Source organism: Xenopus laevis, chromosome 2L, assembly GCF_017654675.1.
Source record: "Xenopus laevis strain J_2021 chromosome 2L, Xenopus_laevis_v10.1, whole genome shotgun sequence".
NCBI classification, from domain to species: domain Eukaryota; kingdom Metazoa; phylum Chordata; class Amphibia; order Anura; family Pipidae; genus Xenopus; species Xenopus laevis.
Window position 1 is genome coordinate 116,084,412 of NC_054373.1, and position 20,536 is coordinate 116,104,947.

General features: G+C 38.4%; 1 protein-coding gene across 1 annotated transcript in view; it reads left to right on the plus strand.

Moving 5' to 3' along the window:
• Positions 1–1,126: 1,126 nt before the first annotated feature.
• mrps9.L (mitochondrial ribosomal protein S9 L homeolog) overlaps positions 1,127–20,536 on the plus strand; it is a 47,002-nt gene continuing 27,592 nt past the window's right edge. The window contains 2 exon segments of the mRNA NM_001097048.1: positions 1,127–1,242; positions 15,000–15,179. Coding sequence (NP_001090517.1) covers positions 1,144–1,242; positions 15,000–15,179 — 279 coding nt within the window. The 5' untranslated portion in view covers positions 1,127–1,143.

Genomic DNA, 20,536 nt, shown 5'->3' on the forward strand with positions numbered 1-20,536 from the left:
TAAATTGACATGCTTGCACCTCAGCATGCCATGCATACCTTCCAACAGTTTGGAAACAGAAAGAGGGACAAAAAGATTTGCCGCGTGGAGCAAAGGGACTATTTGACCACGCCCATTTTTGAGGACACACCACCTAATTACCATGTCCATTTTACAAAATTTGATTATGAAAGTTTGAACACATTTCTATGGTTTTTGAATGTTATTACAGTTTTGCTAATGAAGGTGAATTGCCCTTTAAGCTGTGAGTCTTCGTTCTTATCTTATCTAAAACTGTTATTAAAGTATAAGTATGTATTCTGGGCTCTCTATCAAGAGCCAATTAAGTTAGAAACGTTGTATTTTTTTCTAGCTGTTCAGTGCAGCAGACAAAGAGAAACTCGGGAAATGCCAGTACAAATCCAGGACTGCGGGTTGAGCTGTCAAAAGCGGGACTGTCCCGCTCAAAACGGGACAGTTGGGAGGTACGCACGCAATCGGCAGGGGGGAGGGAAGGGGTGCACACAGTTCCTATGCAGATCCTCCCTAGGGTTGCCACCTGGCCCTGGCCTGTATTTTACCAGCCTGGCAGGTAAAATGGCTAATTACACCTCTGATGCCATTTTAAGCCTTCAACAATTTGTATTGTTTGTATTGATACACTGAATAAAAAACTCATACTAGAGAGAAGGGTTAATAAGCAGGTCTCTTTGGGCTTTGTGTATAGAATTGAGTTCTGCTGCATCAACACCAACATGTAGCTATACGAATATTTTGTTCCCAATGAATTATTTTGTCAGTAATTTGATCCGCCGCGAATGTTGTTACAACCAGACAGATGTGCGGATGTCTTCATAAAACTAAAAATAATATTGCATTTGCTGGAAGTAAGTGCCATCTTATTCTTTTTCTTATTTTACTTGTTACATTTTGCTCGTGCAGAAACCCATATGGCTATGTTGTTCCATAGGGAGGTAGTTTGCCGGTGCACACTACATGCAGAAGCAATAGATAGGTTTCATATTCTTAACTTCCGCCATGGAGCTGCGCTTTAACCGGAAACTGCCTTATTCTGAAACCCCTAAATCTCTATGCCGGGCTCTGAAGCTCCGCCCTTTCGTTTCCGATGTCCGGTTTTTTACCCTTCCCCTGTCACCCTTCAGCATGGCTGTAGTATGCCGTGGTGCTGGGTTGTCAGCTGTATTACGGGCAGCGGGCACCTGCAGTAGAAAATCGACATTGACTGCTGGAGCCTGTATCGAGGTGAGGACTTAGCGTGGTGCACTGCTCATATGTAAACGAAACTGCTTGTGGGAAGGACACTAGTTAGTTGGAAAACGAAATGTTTATTGTCTGCGTTTAATTCTTGCTAATACAATATCATTATGGTAAATAAAGGGTGGTAAATATTCTGTCGTTTTCAAAACCATAAATTGCTGTTCATGGGAACAAGAAATAAAAACCCACATATGCCTGGAGTGGATCATCATTACCACTAAGGACATGGGCATAGGGGACATACAGTTTCAAGAACAGTTATTTGCCATCACCTTATATACTGTATATCCATACAAAATAAAAGTAATGTGCCTTTAAATGTTACACGTTGCGCTACTTCAAATTGGAATCTACCCCCCCTGCCCATTACTGGCACCACCTAGCCTTGCCACTTCTGATACCCGCTTTACAGAGCAGTTTGCATTGTATGATGTCAGACAGCCTTTATAATGTGGGTGGGCAACCAGCAGCTTGGTGGATGTACCATTACAACGAGATGCAGTTTCATAATCATTGATTAGTAATTAATATGTGTATCTAATGACTTTTAAAATGACCTGCTCAATGTATTGTCATTAATTGTTTGGATATTATATGTACTTTGCAGTAGGTACAATAAGGCTTGATAATATGCAGTTTATAGGAGGTGCAATAAGGTACAGTAATATGCACTGTTTAGTAGAGTTGGTAGAATATTATTAGAAAAGGTTTTTGTGATTTCCCAAATAAATGGAACTGTAAAATATATATTCTTGAGACGTATTGAAGAAGTGCAGTCTGGATAATGTTGGCTCCTTCTTTTTTTACACTATTTACTTTTCGCTCTATAGTGTACATTGCAGTATGTTTTATTACAGTATATGCTCTTTTAGTGTGTGTGTGATATGTATTGTATGTTTTGGGATGGGAAAGGATGCAGGAGAGATGACAATAAATTGAACTTGTATTAGACTTGATATTATAAACAGCAGATCATCTATGTATGCTGCTGCTGCTGCTTAATGAGTTGTGCCTTTTAATCGTAGTCCCTGAATGTTGGTGCGGTCTCTGATTGCACAAAGCAATGTATCAATTGGCAAAATAAACAAGGTAGTTATTACATTATTACATTTTAATGTAAAGAGAGAGACATTTATAATGATCCTTTCTCTAAGGCCTTTTAGAGCACATCAGTGAATAGAAGCATAAGTGGGTTATTTTTAGGTTGGGTTTTTCCTTGCCTTTTTGTCTCTCTTAGGGCTCACATGAGCGTTTTTACCTGCGCTCCCCTGCGTTCCGTTTTTCGGAGTTCAGCCGCAGGGGAGCGCAGGAATAGACGCATTTCATTATTTCAAATGGGGCTGTACTCACACAGGCGCATGTAGGCACCGAACACAGGAAAAATGCAGCATGTGGCGTCTCAACCTGCGTTCGGCGCCTACATGCGCCTGTGTGAGTACAGCCCCATTTGAAATAATGAAATGCGTCTATTCCTGCGCTCCCCTGCGGCTGAACGCCGAAAAACGGAACACAGGGCAGCGCAGGTAAAAACGCTCATGTGTAAGAGCCCTTAAATAAGCAGTCAGCATTTGAGATTTTTCTCTTTAGTTGAAAAATCATGGAGGCAGCCTGACCTGGCCCAGGATACTTGGTGGAAAGTTCTGTTCATGTTGACTTTAGCATCATCTTCTAACTGTGTAAAATAAAGGCAGAGTATGGCACACACAGGGAGCATAGGGCAGACAGAGTATGGCGCACACACTGGTAGCATAGGACATGCAGAGTATGGCACACACTGGGAGCATAGGGCAGGTAGAGTATGGCACACACTGGGAGCATAGGGCAGGTAGAGTATGGCACACACTGGGAGCATAGGGCAGGCAGAGTATGGCACACACTGGTAGCATAGGGCAGGCAGAGTATGGCACACACTGGTAGCATAGGGCATGCAGAGTATGGCACACATTGGGAGCATAGGGCAGGCAGAGTATGGCACACAAAATGAGCATAGGGAAGGCAGAATGTGGCACACACAGAGTAGGGCAGGCAGAGTACAGCACACGTGAAGTATAGGACAGGCAGGGAATGGCACACACAGGGAGCATAGGACAGGCAGAGTATGGCACACAGGGAGCATAGGGCAGGCAGAGTATGGCACACACAGGGACAAGGAAACCTATCAGGACCACTCTAAGATGTGCTACATAAAGTGACACAGTGCTAGTTCCCCTTCAGCATTTTGTATGAGGTGTGAATAGGTGAAGTATGTGGGCAGTCTGGATCTGAGATGTGAACAGTACAGGGCTTTAGGGTGTGAACAATGCAGGAGTTTACAGTCTGAATTTGAGGTGTAAACAATGCAGGAGGCAGTTAATCTCAGTAGTGGTAAAGTTTACGCATGGTAAGCAAACACAGCAGGTAGACTTTCATGCGAGGGGGCCACACAAGGCAGGCCGCCAGTTGGACAGCACTGACTTAGTATAAAAAAGGAACTAAGTTTGCCCAGGTGCGGTAAGCTTAATAATGCAATTAATGTCTTATTATGTTATATTTATTATTAATTAAAAGGGCAACAAATGCTCAACACGAGTCGTTGCTAATACATAAGATTGGTTTCCCCATATGCAGCAGCCTAATAGCTTGATATATAAGGGCTGACTTGATCAGTTGACCTGACCACTTGACTGAGTACACTGTTAGCCAATTGGCCAATACAGTGAAGTAAGCCAAAAATTGCATAAGGTCCCAGTAATCCACATTGTGAAATGCTTTATTCTGTATTGGAATTAGTATAGAGCAGATAGTAGGTTCAGATCCATGTAGCAAGTGTTTCTAGGCAGATTTATGTAAAAAAAAATAGCTTTCTTTAAAAGAGACAAGTTTCAGTATTTAAAAGCTGCAAAACTGAGACTAAGCTTGCTTGATAGGGTTCTGTTAGCAGCAACAGTTCCTAGAGAAGTTCCACCTGCTTTTTTCAAGTGCTTAAGAACAATGTTTTTGAAGGTGATGCTTTTCATTATTTCAAAAAACATTCTAAGGGAGATTTCTATCTGATTTTCAAACAGTAAAACGAAATAAACTGGGAGGACTCGCCAGCAATAATGAGATACGGATACCTTTTCTGCTTTTTCTGATGTCTCTTTCTTTGAAAACCTAGTATCCTGCTGATTTTGTGTCATTTCCTTGCTGTATTACCAGTTTGCTGTACATGCGTTTATTTCTCAGGAAACAATATATTCTATTCAAACATAAGTAGGGAAGGGTTTCATGCATTTGCATGATGTAAAGCAATATTTACTTTGAATATTTCACTGTTATTGCCCATTCCTTCTTTTGGATAACAAGTCTCTATGCTCTCTATTGCTTGTTGCTATGCTGCATTTCTGGAAGAACTCTTCCTGCTACTTACACTGTATTTCTGGGGGTAATTTGTTTGTGTTTGCTAGTATCTTCATACCTTCAAAGTATATAAGCAAAACTCTTGAAATCACCCCCATGGTCTTCTTTTTTTTTTTTATTTATTCCACTGAAGAATGTACTGTTGCTTTGCAAACCACACAAAAAAATCATCTTTTTGTACCTGCGTTTTTGTTGCACTATAGATATGAGGGAATTTATTAGTGTTAGTAGACTCCATATTAATTCATAACAATGTGTGCAGCTCTTTATTAATTAGGGATGCACCGAATCCGAACCCCCCAATTCTTTGCGAGAGATTCGGCCGAATACCGAACCAAATCCGAACCAAATTAGGGGTGGGAAGGGAAAAACATTTTTTACTTCCTTGTTTTGTGACAAAAAGTGATGCAATTTCCATCCCGCCCCTAATTTGCATATGCAAACTAGGATTCGGTTCGGCCGGGCAGAAGGATTCGGTCGAATCTGAATCCTGCTGAAAAAGGCTGAATCCTGGATTCGGTGCATCCCTATTATTAATTGATCAGAATGTGTTGCATCCGTTTATAAGGGCTGAGCCAGATAGAGCATTTATTATTTTCAGTGTGGAAAAATATCATCACAAGGTCAGATTTATTTTCTCTTCTTGTTTTCTGTAAATGAATTGAAATAAGATGAGCAGTAGCTTTCAAAGCTGGACTGGCTGCTAGATTTGGTTTTATTGACAATTCTATGTCAAGTGGGACTTTGATATTCTGCATTATTACAGGCAGGGAATTTCATAATAATGTTCATCAGCCAATGAGAAACCATTCACAATATGTCACAGAAAAACAACAATAAATTATCTGTGTAGGTAAAGAATCAAACTTTAGTTTTTTTTTCTTCTTGAATTCTGCTTTCTGTAAAAAGCTTTTTATGTACAGTGGGGTTAAACATTATCCCTCTTTTCCCACATTAAATTAGCCATACGTGGACACAATTTACTGCAGACTCTGTTCATCTAGAATCTGTTGCTTATAGTCCCATGTATGGGGCCAAGCCAATGGTGTGCTTGACTGATATCTGGCCAGGGTTCAGTTAGATATCTATTGAGCAGGTTTAAAAATTCATGTATGCCCAGCCTTACTTATGTCCTTGCTTATCTAATAGCATTTAAAACAATGTATAAGTAATTTAATTTTTTTTTTTAAAATAGAAAGTATGAAAGGTGCCATATTGCTCCATTGCTTATGACTACTTTTTTGACGTCTCTAGAAAGCCATCTTCTATTGTTCAAAGACTGTATTATATTAAAATGATACTGCAACATTGAAGTCTGTTGGCTATTATTAAAGGACCAGTAACACAAATTTTTTTTATGTTCAAAATCCACTCTACTCTTTTCCACCTGCAGATCCATCTCTCAGAAATGGTACTATGATTAATGCTTAATAAAAAAAAAATACCATTATAAAACACAGCTTCCATCTCCTCCTTGCCAGCCTTCTAAACCGGAAGTTTGTTTTGGCGGTGGGCAGTGTAAATTCTTCGGCATAATTTATTTCTGAAATAGCAGGGGAGAGGTGAAGAACTGCACGCAGGGATTTAGGAGGGGTCTTCGTTCATTTTTAGATTTATTGTTGACCTGGTGCAGTCCATCACTCGCCTGCTCTTACAGAAATAAATCAAGCCAAAGAAGTTACACTGCCTGCAGGCAAAACGAACTTCCGGTTTAGAAGGCTGGCAAGGAGGAGATGTCGAGCAACGCACATTGGATCTTGCAGTCGCCTTTTGGGAAAGACAGAGTACATCCGGAAGCTGTGTTTTATAATGGTATTTTTTTTTTATTAAGCATTAATCATAGTACCATTTCTGAGAGATGGATCTGGAGGTGGAAAAGGGTAGAGTGGATTTTGAACTTGAAAAAAAATTGTGTTACTGGTCCTTTAAGGTTTGGCAGTTAAAATACAATTTGTCTTGTGGGCCTTCAACTGGTTAACCATTATATCAAGTTAAAGCATGTAGTACAGTTTGGGACGTTATCCATAATGCTCAGGACCTGGGGTTTTCCGTATTCACGGATCTATTCATAATTTGGATTTTCACACATTAAAGTCGACCCGTCACCCAGACATAAAAAGCTTTATTATAAAAGTCCTTTTCAAATTAAATCTGAAATCCAATTTCTTTTTTTTTTATTAAAGCGTTCATAGCTGTTGTAAACTCATTTAAACATATCAGCTGTCAATCAAATATTGCCTCTATGCCTAAGGCACCCAAATAAAATGTTTTCCCCTTTCAACCCCTAATTTGCATATGCATATTAGGATTCAGATTTGTTTCAGTATTCGGCCGAATCTTTCGCGATGGATTCGGAGGTTCAGCCGAATCCAAAATAGTGGATTCGGTGCATCCCTAGTATAAACTTATATATTTGAGTTATTTCCTTGATTTAAAAAAGGGGGATTCACCTTCAAGTTAACTTTATTTTTTTTTGTTATGGAATGGCCAAGTCTAAACAACTTTTCAATTGGTCTTCGTTATTTATTTTAAGTTTTTGCATTATTTGCCTTTTTCTAACTTAACTTTCTAACTTTTTCTAAGCTACAAATCTATTGTTATTGCTACTTTTTATTACTCATCTTACTATTCAGGGCCTTTCCTATTCATTCATATTCCAGTCTCTTATTTAAATTAATGCATATTTGCTAGGGTAATTTGGACCCTAGCAACCAGTTGTTGAAACTAGTGCATATTCACTAAGGTAATTTGGACCCTAGCAACCAGTTGTTGAAATAAATATATATACAGACCACTAAACCCCCAGCCTTGTCCAAATCAGGCAAAATGTTCGTACCTGTGCAGTTGAGGTGCATGGTCAGTTAAAGGAGAAGGAAACCCCCTGGGCGCAAAACCCCTCCCCTCCTCCCCCCTGGCCTACATGTCCCCCTGGGCAAATGCCAAGCGCTTCTCCCAAGCGCGTCTTCTTCCTGCTTTGACCGGCGTCTTCTGGCGCAGTAGGAACAGTTACCGGTACGGATCTACTGCGCATGCGCCGAATGTCACAAAGCGAAAAAACTCTGTGACATTCAGCACATGCGCATTAGATCCGTACCGGTAACTTTTCCTACTGCGCATGCGCCAGAAGACGCACGTGGGAGAAGATGGCGACTGTGAACTCCGTGGACAGGACCTGCGTAGAGGGATGAGTAACAAGTTAGGGGCATTTGCCCAGGGGGACAGGTAGGCCAGGGGGGAGGAGGGAGGGGGGGCAGCACAGGGGAGGGGGGGAGGGGTTTTGCGCCCAGGGGGTTTCCTTCTCCTTTAAGGATGCATATGGTTGGTATGGACCAGCACTCTCTTGTATTCAATTTAAAACAAAAAACGATTTCACAAACCACCTGTGTCCAACTTTATCAAGGTTCTAATGTGGACCGAAATGTTGGACACAAGTGATCAGTAAATATTCCATTTAACATACAGGTATTTACCTTGAGCCACCATCCCTCACCTAACAAGAAAAAAAAGTACTGTGCATTCTAAAAGTAATAATTGTGAGTGTAAAACCTAGCAAGCATTCTTTCCTTGTTTGTGAGCATGATGCCTCATACAGGCCAAGTGGTAGTTCACCTTTAAGTTAACTTTTAGTATATTATATAATCTGCCATTCCTAACAATTGGTTTTCATAATTTTTTTTATAGTTTTTTAATTATACACTTTTTCCTCTTCTGCCTCTTTCAAGTTTTCAAATGGGGTCACTGACCCTAGCAGACAAAAACAATTGCTTTGTAAGGCTACAATTTTATTGTTACCTTTTATTCCTTTGTTACCTTTTGTATTCAGCCCCCTCTTCTTTTCATATTGTAGTCTCTTGTTCAAACCACTGCCTGGTTGGTAGCGTAAATAAGGCCCTAGCGACCAGATACCTGCTGAGACACCAAACTAGAGAGCTGCAGAATAAAAAAATAACTGAAAAAACATAAAACATTAAAAATGAAGATTAATTGCAAAGTTAGGGCATTCTAAAACATATTAAAAGTTAATTTAAAAGTGAACGACTCGTTAAAGGGAATCGAAACCCCTCCAAAAATGAATTGGTGCAATTTAATGAATGTGTTTCTCTAAGGACTTTTGCAATTTATATTTAATTTCTGTTTTAAAACGTTTCAGTAATGGACACAGTTGCGGCAAACCTAAACTAAGAACCTTGTTTGTATTTTGTTCACAAAGCTGATTGTTTGCCGTTACCTTACATGTCATCTGTGTGACCTTGTGTGAAGATGCGGTGTATCTTTAAAAAGAATTCCCAACAGAATAACATAATCCTTCGATTTCTTGGGGAGTCAATCTTTTCCTTCTGTGTGATGTCCTGTCTACTTGTTTAATTGGTGTTGTGTAACAGGGTTCAGTTAGAATTTCTAATAAAAAGATTTATTAGAAAGAAAGCCAGAATGATATTATTAGATTTAGTCCACACCAAAAGCAGCCTTCTGCCATGTGGAACTAACCAACTCTTTAGGAACTCCAGAGGAAATAAATTTGAAGCACATGCTTTCAGGCTCCCAGTAAAATTAATCCCAGTTTTTTGGAAACCAGCATATAGCCAGCCTGCAGTAGCGGAATACTGTGCTCCCAGGGAATACATGTATAATGAGAAAAGGGTGTGCTGAACTATCAGCCTGTAATACTGTAGACATGGCTTATTGAAGTTTCTATAGTTCATGGAATCAATATGCTATCATGAGAAATAATCATATCTTTGCCAATTCTACACATACCGTAGTTGGTATCGAATGCTTCTAGTACAAAGAGCTTACAATCTGATTTTCTTTTTTGGAGGCAGAGAGACGTTGGGTAATTTGCTGACAAAAGAATGAACCTTTCTTTTGGTGGATTTCCAGTATTTTTTCTGGTCCTCTATATTTCTATTTTGGCACTGTTATTGTATCTGTGACTTACAATACCTGCATAAGTACTCTCAAGCAGTCAGCAAAACACCCTCTATCCTTAATGCTCTACTTAAAAATACTTAAAGAGCTCTTCCTTCATTTTCAGACAGCCACTTTTCTGTTTTCCCTTTCCCTATCCCTTTCATGGATTGGAGAAAAGCTCATGTATTTCCAGTACTGTTTTTACAGAATTTCATCCTGGTAGTAGGCCCAAAAGTTTGACATCAGTGGTTGGAAAGTAATTAGAGGTTTTTTATAAAGGAGAACTAAACCCTACAAAATGGCTAAAAATGTCATTTTATATACTGTTTTTATGGCACAAGCCTAAAGTTTCAGCATCTTAATAGCAGCAATGATTCAGGAATTAAAACTTGTCATAGGGGGTCACCATCTTGGAAATTGTCTGCATCACTCACATGCTCAGTGGGCTCTGAGCAGCTGTTGAGAAGCTTAGTTTAGGGGTTTTCGCAAGTTATCAAGCAGAAAATGAGGTTGGCCTGTAATAAAAGCTGATGCTACTGGGCTGATTATTAAATTCTGGTGCCAGTTGCACTGGTTTCTGTGCTTCAATATAGTAATTATATGTATTAATTACTAATCAGTCTTATACTGTGACATTTATATTCTATGTGTACTGTATATTTTGAGTAGATCCCTCAGCTCAGTAATTGACAGCAGCCCGGAGCATGTGCAGTGAATCAGCAGAAAAGAAGATGGGGAGCTACTGGGGCATTTTTGGAGACACAGATCTTCCCTACTAAAGGACTGTGGTTGCCTTGGGCTGGTACAGAAACCCAAAACATAATGTACAACATTTCTAGCTACTTCTTTAGTTAAGCTATAGTTCTCCTTCAAGGGATCACTTTCAAGATTATGTTCTGGAGAATGGCATGATGCTGTAAGAAGCAGTATGCCTTTGTGAATGACAGATCCAATGTAATTGTTTTGTTATGATGAAGTATGAATGAATAGGACAGTAGAGTTGCAGTGGATGTGATATGCCTGGATTTTTCAGCGGTTTTGATACAGTACCACATATCACAATATGTGTAAGCTAAGGTCTGTTGGGCTACAAACACTACATGAATATATATTTACATGTGTACAGAGGCTGGTTATCAATGGTACTTTCTGTACTTGGAGTAGGATCTTAGTTGGGTGCTGCAGAGTTTTGTATTTTGGTCTATTTTTATTAAATGTGCACATTAATCACTTGGGAAAGGGCATTGTAAGTAATGTATCACTGGCAATAGCACAAAACTATACAGGTCAATAATTCCAGCTGCAAGGATGTAGCACTCTGGGCAACTAAGAGCTGAGATTCTTTTTGGTGAATATATAGTGAATTAGGTACCCCCTCTTGTGAAATCTAAGGACATTATAATAATATATATATATACAGAGGAGTTCTATGACCATATAAAAATACGAGGCCAAAGGCGGAGTGTTTTTGTACAGGTCATGGAACCCCGAGATGACTTCTAATTTCCTTATATTTTGAAACAGGGAGTAATTTATTTATTATAATACACAAGCGCCATGAATATTCTGTAAATGATATCCTTATAATAAGTACCCCTGCTTCAAAATATGAGGATATTAAAAGGCTTGTGTTTTGATTTGGTTATGGAACTCCTCAGTTAATTGTAATATCGTAATATATTTTACAAGAGGGGGTACTTTATTCACTATATACACCTGGGTTTTACAAATATGCAACCCATATATTTGCATAGTAAATATAAACTTAATTCTAAACAACTTTCCAATATATATGAATTAGAAATTGTCTGCTCTCCTAGCTCAAAATTCTGTTTCTCTATGTGGTATGAATGAAATGTTCTGATGATGCCAGTGTGTAAATGTGTAGCTAGAAATTACAATTCCACCAATGACTACTAAAAAAGAAAGAGGGTGGCACTGTGGTTTACTTACCAAAAATTGATTCAGCTTCAGTTTTGGTTATAGCTAATTAGTGAAGTTCTTATGGTCCCTGAGCCTCCGGCATGGCATCAATCTGTAAGCACAAAGGGGTGGGATTCTTGATACATGAATTGCAATGTACCTCACTGAAAAGTAGCCTGTGTAATATCAAAGATGATTATAAATGATCATAATAATGAATTGCCTTTGAGCCAAATTGTTAACGATTTAAGCGATATTGACCCTTTAAATCATCAACAATCCATTGCCTAGTTCATTAATGGGCTCAGATAAATTGTGGTGACAATAATCCTAATAAGGAAAAGAGCTCCATTATTGGAATCAATTATTAAATAAATTGTCTGTAATGTGTCACGTTTAGGTAAATGGTTGCATTCAGGACATGGTCAGCAGTTCTAATAATAGGCAATCTATCATCCCTAAGGGCAAATAAAACACCTATGATTCTATGGCAGTAAACAAAGTAAGTACCCCTAAATTGCTGCCTGGAGGGCTGGAAGCAACCACTTGTCACTTCTATTACTTGCACTTTACTCTTCAAGTTGGGTCTTAATATAGTGAGCTTTTCCCAGGCTATATTGGTAGCTCATGAAGATGCTTTGCTCCTGCTGCACTGGTCACTGCTAGAGAGGAGCCCCCAGTAATTTAGATTTGAATCAAATCGGATGAAGAGCCCAAGTGTTTTTTCAAGCTTTGATCTTGATAGAAACATAATTTAACGGAGTCCTGTCACCCAAAGAAATTATTCCGAATTCTAATCTATTGTGTTTATTAAGCAAAATATACTTCATTTACACTATATAAATTATTTAAATCTTGCTTGCAGTCAGCCTTGGAATTTACCACCACAACAAGCAGGCAGCAGCTATTTTATGGACGCTGTTATTAAGACAAGCATTGTAACACCTCAAAATCCTGTTTATACACCAGAATGGGGGACCTGATGCCCATGCCTTTGCACAATTATAGACTGCTGCACAATTATAGACTGTGAACAGGGAGGGGCAATGTGGGGAGTGTAGCAACATGTACGAAGTGCAAAATGGAAAGTGAAAATAATTATTGCCCCGCCTCATAGAGGAGGGGCAGGCAATATATGATTGACAGCTGATTCCTTTAAATACATTTATAACAAGTATGGATGTTTTAATGAAAATAATAATTTGGGTTTCACGTCTAATTTGGAAAGGATTTTTACTATACAGCTTTTTATGTCTGGATGACAGGTCCACTTTAAACAAAATCAAAAGTGCACGTGTTGACATGCTGAGGTATACAGCTCCACTGATATTGATTCTCTTAGCTTTATAGCAACCGCTGTGGTTCTTTAAAAACACAGTCCGCAACAACTTAAATAGTTACTGTTTATGCTCAAGTATAAGCTGACGCGAGTATAAGCCGAGGTACCTAATTTTACCTACGAAAACTGGGAAGCCTAGGGTGAGAAATGCAGCAGTTTTTTAGCTGAAAGAGCAAGTGAATGCTCAAAAACATGGTAAAAATGTGCATTGTTTTGTGCCACAAAGCTAAGGTAAGAACTGTGGGATATAGCTGATATAGCAGGGAAAGTTGTCAGCAGTACAATTTAAAGATATTATATCAATGTTTCACAAGTTGAATCATAGAACCCAGCGACAGGATGCTGGGAGTTTTGTTTCAGCAACTGTTGACATGCAGTAGGTTGGCTGTTATATAAGCCTGTTGTGTGAGAGTGGCGAGCAGAGCTTACCTGGGAGTGAGTGCGGGGCTAATCAAGTGGAAAACAAGCATGTGCTGGTCGGTGATGTCTCATGTAATTCGCAGCCGGTGAAATCACTCGAAACGCGCCATGGAGAAGCCGCGATCAGGGGCACGGGACTCCGGTCAGAAGCGCAGCCATTCACGTCGATCAGCTAGGTACCAAAAAAGCATGATTCGAGTATAAGCCGAGGTAGACTTTTTCAGCACATTTTGGGGGCTGAAAAACTCGGCTTATACTCGAGTATATACGGTACATTTAACTAAATATTGTTTTTGAGAACATTGTTTCATTGGATGGGAATGCCAACATTTATGAGGGTTGATGTGCACAATGAAAATTAAAAAAAAATCATTGAGCAATGTTTACTTCTTCAGTGAATCCAACTCCTTGTACCTTGTCCATGTGTTCCATTTATGCCTCATATCACGTTGAGGGCTGCCTATCCTTTATGTATGTTATGTATGTACATATTTATTTGTATAGCGCTCCTTGAGGTCAAAGCACTGTCTGGCAGGTCAATAAATAAATTATTTGAACAAACCGGGGGCCATTGCAATAATAAGTACAAATAAGTACAAAAATACAATACACATAAATATAAAGTACAGTTACAATACAGATTAAGTGCTTAGTGTAAAGGAGACAAAAGGATGGACAAAAGGTCTCTGCCACATAGGACATCTAAATGGAAGGGTAACTTACAGACACAAATCGGTTTGCTATTAAGTGCTGTAGGTTACAGGGGGTGACATTGCTATATAAGTGCCAGTTCCCAGTTCAGGTTTTATGAAAGTTCTCCAAGAGGTAGTCTTTGAGTTTAGATCTGAAGACATTAAGGGAGGATTCTTTCCTGAGAAATTCAGGAATGGCATGCCAAATATAAGGAGCAGCAAGACGGAAGGCGTTGATATGGGTAACATCATTAGTAGTTGGAGGAGTAACTGTAAATGCAAACAGTACTAATGTGACTAGCTTTGCCATTGCTGTTACTGACAGGTAAATTGTAGTGATATGTCCTCAGTGGAGTATGACTGCAGCAGGTAGGTAAGATCATCAGAAGTACCTCACAATGACTTCTAAAATTTTAAGTTGTCAATTTATTGTAGTAAATGAGTCTTCTGTACTGGCACTCCTTGTAGCTTTCCTTGTTGAACTTATTGTTAAACTCATTGCTAAACTTGGAAATGAATCACCCATGCAAATGAATCGCCCATGCAAATGCTCACCCCTAAAGATATAAATAAATAGGGAGAGCAGAAGCTGGGTACTGCTGCACGCAGGTCTGGGGAATCAGCACTGATTCTAATTGATCAAACACCAAACTAATCAACCAGCTATGACAGAGAATGAGAGCAAAGCAAGACTGAAGATGAATACAGAGATAAAGTGACTCACAAAGTTTATAGGGGGGCCGTAAAATGTACAAGTTACAAGACTATAGGGATAACTGGTAATCAATATAATGTGACTGGTTTAGAAGTGGGACATTAACAATACATAAATATAGCACATTTAAACAGTGGTGATGGTTGTGAGTGCACTTATGTAACAGGAAATTTACCAATAAAAGTGCAAAAATGCAGACAGCAGTGATGGAAGTGAATGTAACAGCAATTGTACCTGTAATAAAGAGAAAAATAAGAGAGATGTTGGTTCATAACCCCTTTATATTCCTAAAATGCCCTGTTTGGTCAGAAAGTACTGATAAATTGATTAAAATGTGCTTTTCCTCTTCCTCATTTTGGCACAGGCTTCTCGACTAATACATAACAGTGCTGCAGTACACAGGAAAAATGTTGCAGCCCCAGGACGTGAAAAGTACACAGAGGCCTTTATTAAAAAACAGATTGAAGAGTACAACATTGGAAAGAGACATTTAGCCAACATGATGGGAGAAGATCCAGAGACATTTACCCAAGAGGATATTGATGTAAGTATAACTGCTTGGTTGGAGAAGTAATTTAGTGTGGAGCTTCATATTGAAAGTCCTTAACTCTGCTTTGACTCTCTCCCTCTGCTTCCTGTGAATTTTAATCAAACTGTCGAAACAAGGCAGAATACATTGCTCTGTAGTGCAAGCATATTTGTTCGCCCAGCTTTCTGCCTGATATTAGAGAGGCAGGATCAAATAGTTTATCACCATGTTGTCATATTGCTGTACTGAGAAATTTCCTTTCTATCATGGGGTCATGCCGTGGCTGCAGGAGAGATTTTAATGGTACATGAAATGAATTGCACTTCAGTTCCTATTTTTATTTTCACTCTGACATTTGAGGATAGCCAATAGCAAATCCTCAAAAGGCTCTAAACATTGTTTTAAAACCTAGAATTTTTATTGTAATATTAGGTAGACATCATTGGGTTTATGAATAGCACAATATAATACAGACGCATACAAGTATGCCATCTATTACTTAAAAGTCTTGGATCCATATTGAAACTGGCAATACCATTCCCCAGTGTATTGTTTGAATAACCAAATTGTCCCACTTGCATGATTTATTATTCCTGTTTTATATGTTTGATGTTACCTAACCAGGCATTACATTGCAAAATAGTGCTTTTAGGATTTTTGTAATATTGAAACAAAACAAACTGCTTTAACCTATGTTCTATAATTTTATTATGATATACACATTGGTCTATTGTAAGCAATTTTTTCGAGTCAGTCTTCATTATTGATTTTGTAATGATTGTCATTAGAATCCTGACGTTTTCCAGACTGCAAAAGAGAATGCTATTTTGATATTGTGAACAATGACCTTGAAAAAAACCAAATTTTTTTCCTCTAAATTGTATTTTCTGGACCTTTCCTATTCACATTCATTTCTGATATCCAGACTGCTATCTGGTTGCTAAGGGAATCAAGCCCTACTGACCAGATAGTAGTTGAAATTACAAGCATTAGAGTTACAGAAAAAACATAAAACTAAAAACAGAAGACTACTGGCAGATTGTCTTAGAATACTGCTGTCTTAATCATAGTTTTTAAGGTGAACTGCCCCTTTAATTTATGAATAAAAGGTAATAGTAATAAACTTCCTGCCTGTCATTATCATTGAGTGCTTTTATTGTCCTCATCCATTCATACATAATGTTTCTGTAATGCATGTCAAATCACCCTGCATCTATTGCCCACTTAAAGGGGATGTAAAGGCAAAAAAATAAAATCCCATTTTTACTTTCTTTAATGAAAAAGAAAAATATCTCCATATACTTTGATTAAAAAATGTGTACGGTTTTTTATAATAAACACGATTTTTATAATAAATCTGACTGTATGCAGTGAAATTCTCCCTTAGTTTTACTTGCTCTGACTGCTGCAGATAGGAAAGTTCAGACGGTCCCTAACTGCTCTGCAGGGAAACAATCATGCTTTCAAACAGCAGGGGGGAGCCCCCCAACCTTACTTCCCTGACCTCGAGCAGCTTTGTTTGTTTCCCTGTAAAGCAGCCGGTGACTATGTAGAGATTTATCTATATGCAGACCCAGTGCAGTCTGCATATTCTGATTATTAACAAGTCTTGTTGTATCGACTTCTATGGCAGATATTATTTGATTTGTGCTGTTTTGATAATTTATGAGATCCCGAAGCCCAGATCACACTGAACATGTGCATGGTCTTAGTCTTGCAAAGATGTTTAATAAAGTTACAAGATGACAGTCCCTTGCGGCCAACTTTGAAAACATAAATAATTTGTTTAATTAGGCTTCTAGTGCAGTAAGTTTATGTTTAGTATACAAAATACAGCATTTCTAGCATTATTCTATTTTAGACTTTAGTTCCCCTTTAACTGTAAGATTAGAAAAGCAAGTCCCCTTATTTCTCTGCCCTTGCATGTTAGTATGTTATTCACCATTGATGAAATAAATGGCTTTTCCTAGACTAGTGCCTGTATAAAAGGATAAAACGTCATAACAAGAGTTGTGTCACAGTAGGGGTCTCCAGAATGCTGGCAATGAAAGCTTTTAGCACTGGGAGGGGATTAATCCTCTCTCTCTCTTAACCTGCCGATACTTTCTTTCACCACCGCAATGTGAGCAGATTGATAAATAATACTGCCAAGTTCTCTTCAATTGCTTTTTAATTGTTATCGCAGCTCTTGTTCAGAAACCTGCATGTTCTCCTCCTGCTAGGTGTAAATGTTCTGCAGGAACATTTCTCTTAATTGATTTGCTGTGTCCATTTTATCTGCTGTATCATTTTTCAAAATATTTCATAATTTGTGCTCATTTCTAATGAACAGAGTCATTAGAAGAGGCATGACTAAGTACAACTGACAGCTAACATTAGGTGCCAGATGCAGTTTCTAATGCTATGTAAAAGTGCAGAGAACAGTTTAAAAAAAATTAGCACCTGTACATTAGTCTCACTTGCTGGTAATTTCTAAGCGAATCAGTCGAGATGGCATTTAGGTAAGTCATTGATCACTTTAAACAGCTGCCTACCCCCTGCCCAGCTGGGATAGCTAATTAATAGAGATAGCAGTCCTGACCTGATGCTTTGCTAAGACCATAGATTGCAGTATACTCCGTATACGCTGTCATTTTGAAACTGATGCAACCCTTTCCTCTCCACATGAATTTTTCAAATCACACATCTGGAATAAAGGTGATGTAATTTAGTTAATACACACACTATACCAAATCTTTCATTTTATACATTTCACCTTCAAATTTATACATATATGGTGTAATAGTTGGAAATCTGGAGGATTTTAAAATATTGTATAGTGGAAAAGGTTCAAGTCTTTTTAGAGCAATTACATTATCCATTGGTTTTTGGGTGTAGCCGTAAGAGCCAAGCGGAAACCCTATCAACAAAGACCCAGCTCTTTAGAGAAAGTAGACAACTCGGCAGCATCCTGTCTCCACTTTTTTTGGGTAGAATCTTGATCCCACTGGGAGAATTCAAAGAAGTACCAGATCTAGCAAATGTCTTTATGGTCATCAAACCAACCGAAAAGTAGAGAAGAAGACATAATTATTAATATATCAAGTCACCCACTAATGGAGAGCAAAGATCATTGCTTAAAATATATTAGTGTTAGCAGCTTCGGTATGTTTACTACTCATCAAGTCCACATTAGAGAAGACTATTTTAGTTTGGTTTAGAGTTTGCTTTAGAGTTGGTTTGATCCACTCAATACCAACAACTTTAATTAATATATATATATATATATATACACTATTATTAATATAGTAATGACTGTGTTACTTATAAGAGAAATTCCATATAGAAATTTACCAGGATATATTGCAACAGGGGATTTCGGCTTGACTTTAATACAGGCAGGCAAGGGCAGGGTAATAGTCCTACTGGAGAAATAATTTTATGCAACAGCATACCTAAAAAAAGAAAATGAAAAAAAAAATGGCACACAAAAGTGTAAAATGTGATCCAACTTTAGCCATGAAATAAGAACTTGACACACTTATCAACTTAAGCTAATGCCAAATAAACCATTTAATATACTGGGTGGTTGTCTAATTACAAAAGGACCAAAAACACTAGTGACCACAGGACACGCGGGTTCGGGCCGACTGCGTACCCCTCTTTGCAGGCGGGTAAGAATCACAACCCGCACTTAACTAAAAAACACCAGTGCTGCCCCAGCTGAGTATAATGGATACTGCCTCTCATCACTGGTACAGGTGGTTTCCAGCATGACTACATTTTTGGGTTGAAAACAAGAAGTCATACAAATTGTGCGCATGCATTACTTGCAGTTCTTTTACAATTTGAAACCCCAGAATATGCTATATTGTTCACTAGGGAGGTCTTTACATCATAATTCCCTAAGAGGCGGAACTGAAGATTTTGCATCAAGCAACACCAGCTTCTCAGTGTATATGATCCAATTTCTGGATATGATATTGTCTCATAATTACAGTACTTTATTTTTTAATATTTTTACAGCATTCCGTAACTGTGTGGATAATTATGAGAAGCAGCATATTTATACTCATAAATACAAGTTCATATATATATCTGTACAGCCGCCGGGCAAATAAATATTTAGCACACCAAATATCCCAATACATTTTGATTGGTAATCAGAAATTTAAAATATTGTTGTGATTCCCCCACAGTTTGCGCAATACTGGGTTTAAACCAACTTGAACATGGGTTCCTTCCAAGTTCAGAAACTAGCAGTTTACAATGGATGCAGTTATTTTCTTTAGTTTTTTTTTTTTTTTTAACAGATCATAAAGTAAACAAGACTTTAATGCTACTTTTTGTTCTTCCAGCCACTTGCGTTTTTGATTTTTTACTACTTGCTGCTTCTCTTTCTCCTGCTGCTTTCCTGAGGCTGATCGCTCTTGATGTTGGGATGTTGTGTCCAAACCCTCAACTTCCCCTGCTGCTGCTGCTGCTATGCTGTTGGGTAGGCAGCAGTGAATGGTCCTTCAGACACGAAACATCCTTTATTAATCTGTTTTGGATAGCAACCTTGACACAATATGTTCTGTATCTTACTGAGGAACCTTTTCCACAAAATTCTTTTAGTCTTCTAAAATTCCAATGCTTTAGGGGTGTAAATTATATGTGGCATCATTATTATAGTCTTCTGAGAGGCCAAGGTTTTCCACAAGGCTATAAAGAATAGAAAAGGGAAACAATAAACAGCGTAGCAAACAGAAACTGGCACAAATGACCACAGGACCTTGCTTTGAAATGTCAAACTTGCAACTGAACCCAACGTCCTCAGCCAAGTTTTTGGGCCCCAAGCCACATCCCTCAGGGCGAAAGTTGCACGTTTTAAAAATTTGCCTGCTCTTGGTTGTTCTATTAGTATATGTGTGTGCTACAGACCTTCTGATGATGCTTCTGTCCTGTAGTTGGATCCTACAAGTTAGAATTGTTGTTGGAACTGAATCCAATTGTCTGTATCCAATTATACTGTAAATCTAATGAGGATCTGCAAGCAACATAGAGGGCACATACATAGAGGATATATATATATATATATATATATATATAATGTGTGTGTGTGTGTATTTTTTAGGAAGACAAATTAATTGTTCTGCTATGAACATGGATTTATGCAGCTTAGTTTATATCAAGTACAAGGTACTGGTGCTTGTTTTTAAACACTGGGCATATTTTCACCTGGGGAGTAACCAGTGCTAACCAATGAGATGTTTGCTTCCATTGTTCCACCTGCAGCTGACTGAAATAAATCTAATAACTGATTGGTTGCTATGGGTTACTGCTCAGGTGAAAATATGCCTAGTGTTTATAAATTAGCCCCACTCTGTTTTTATGTGTCAATGGCAAATGGA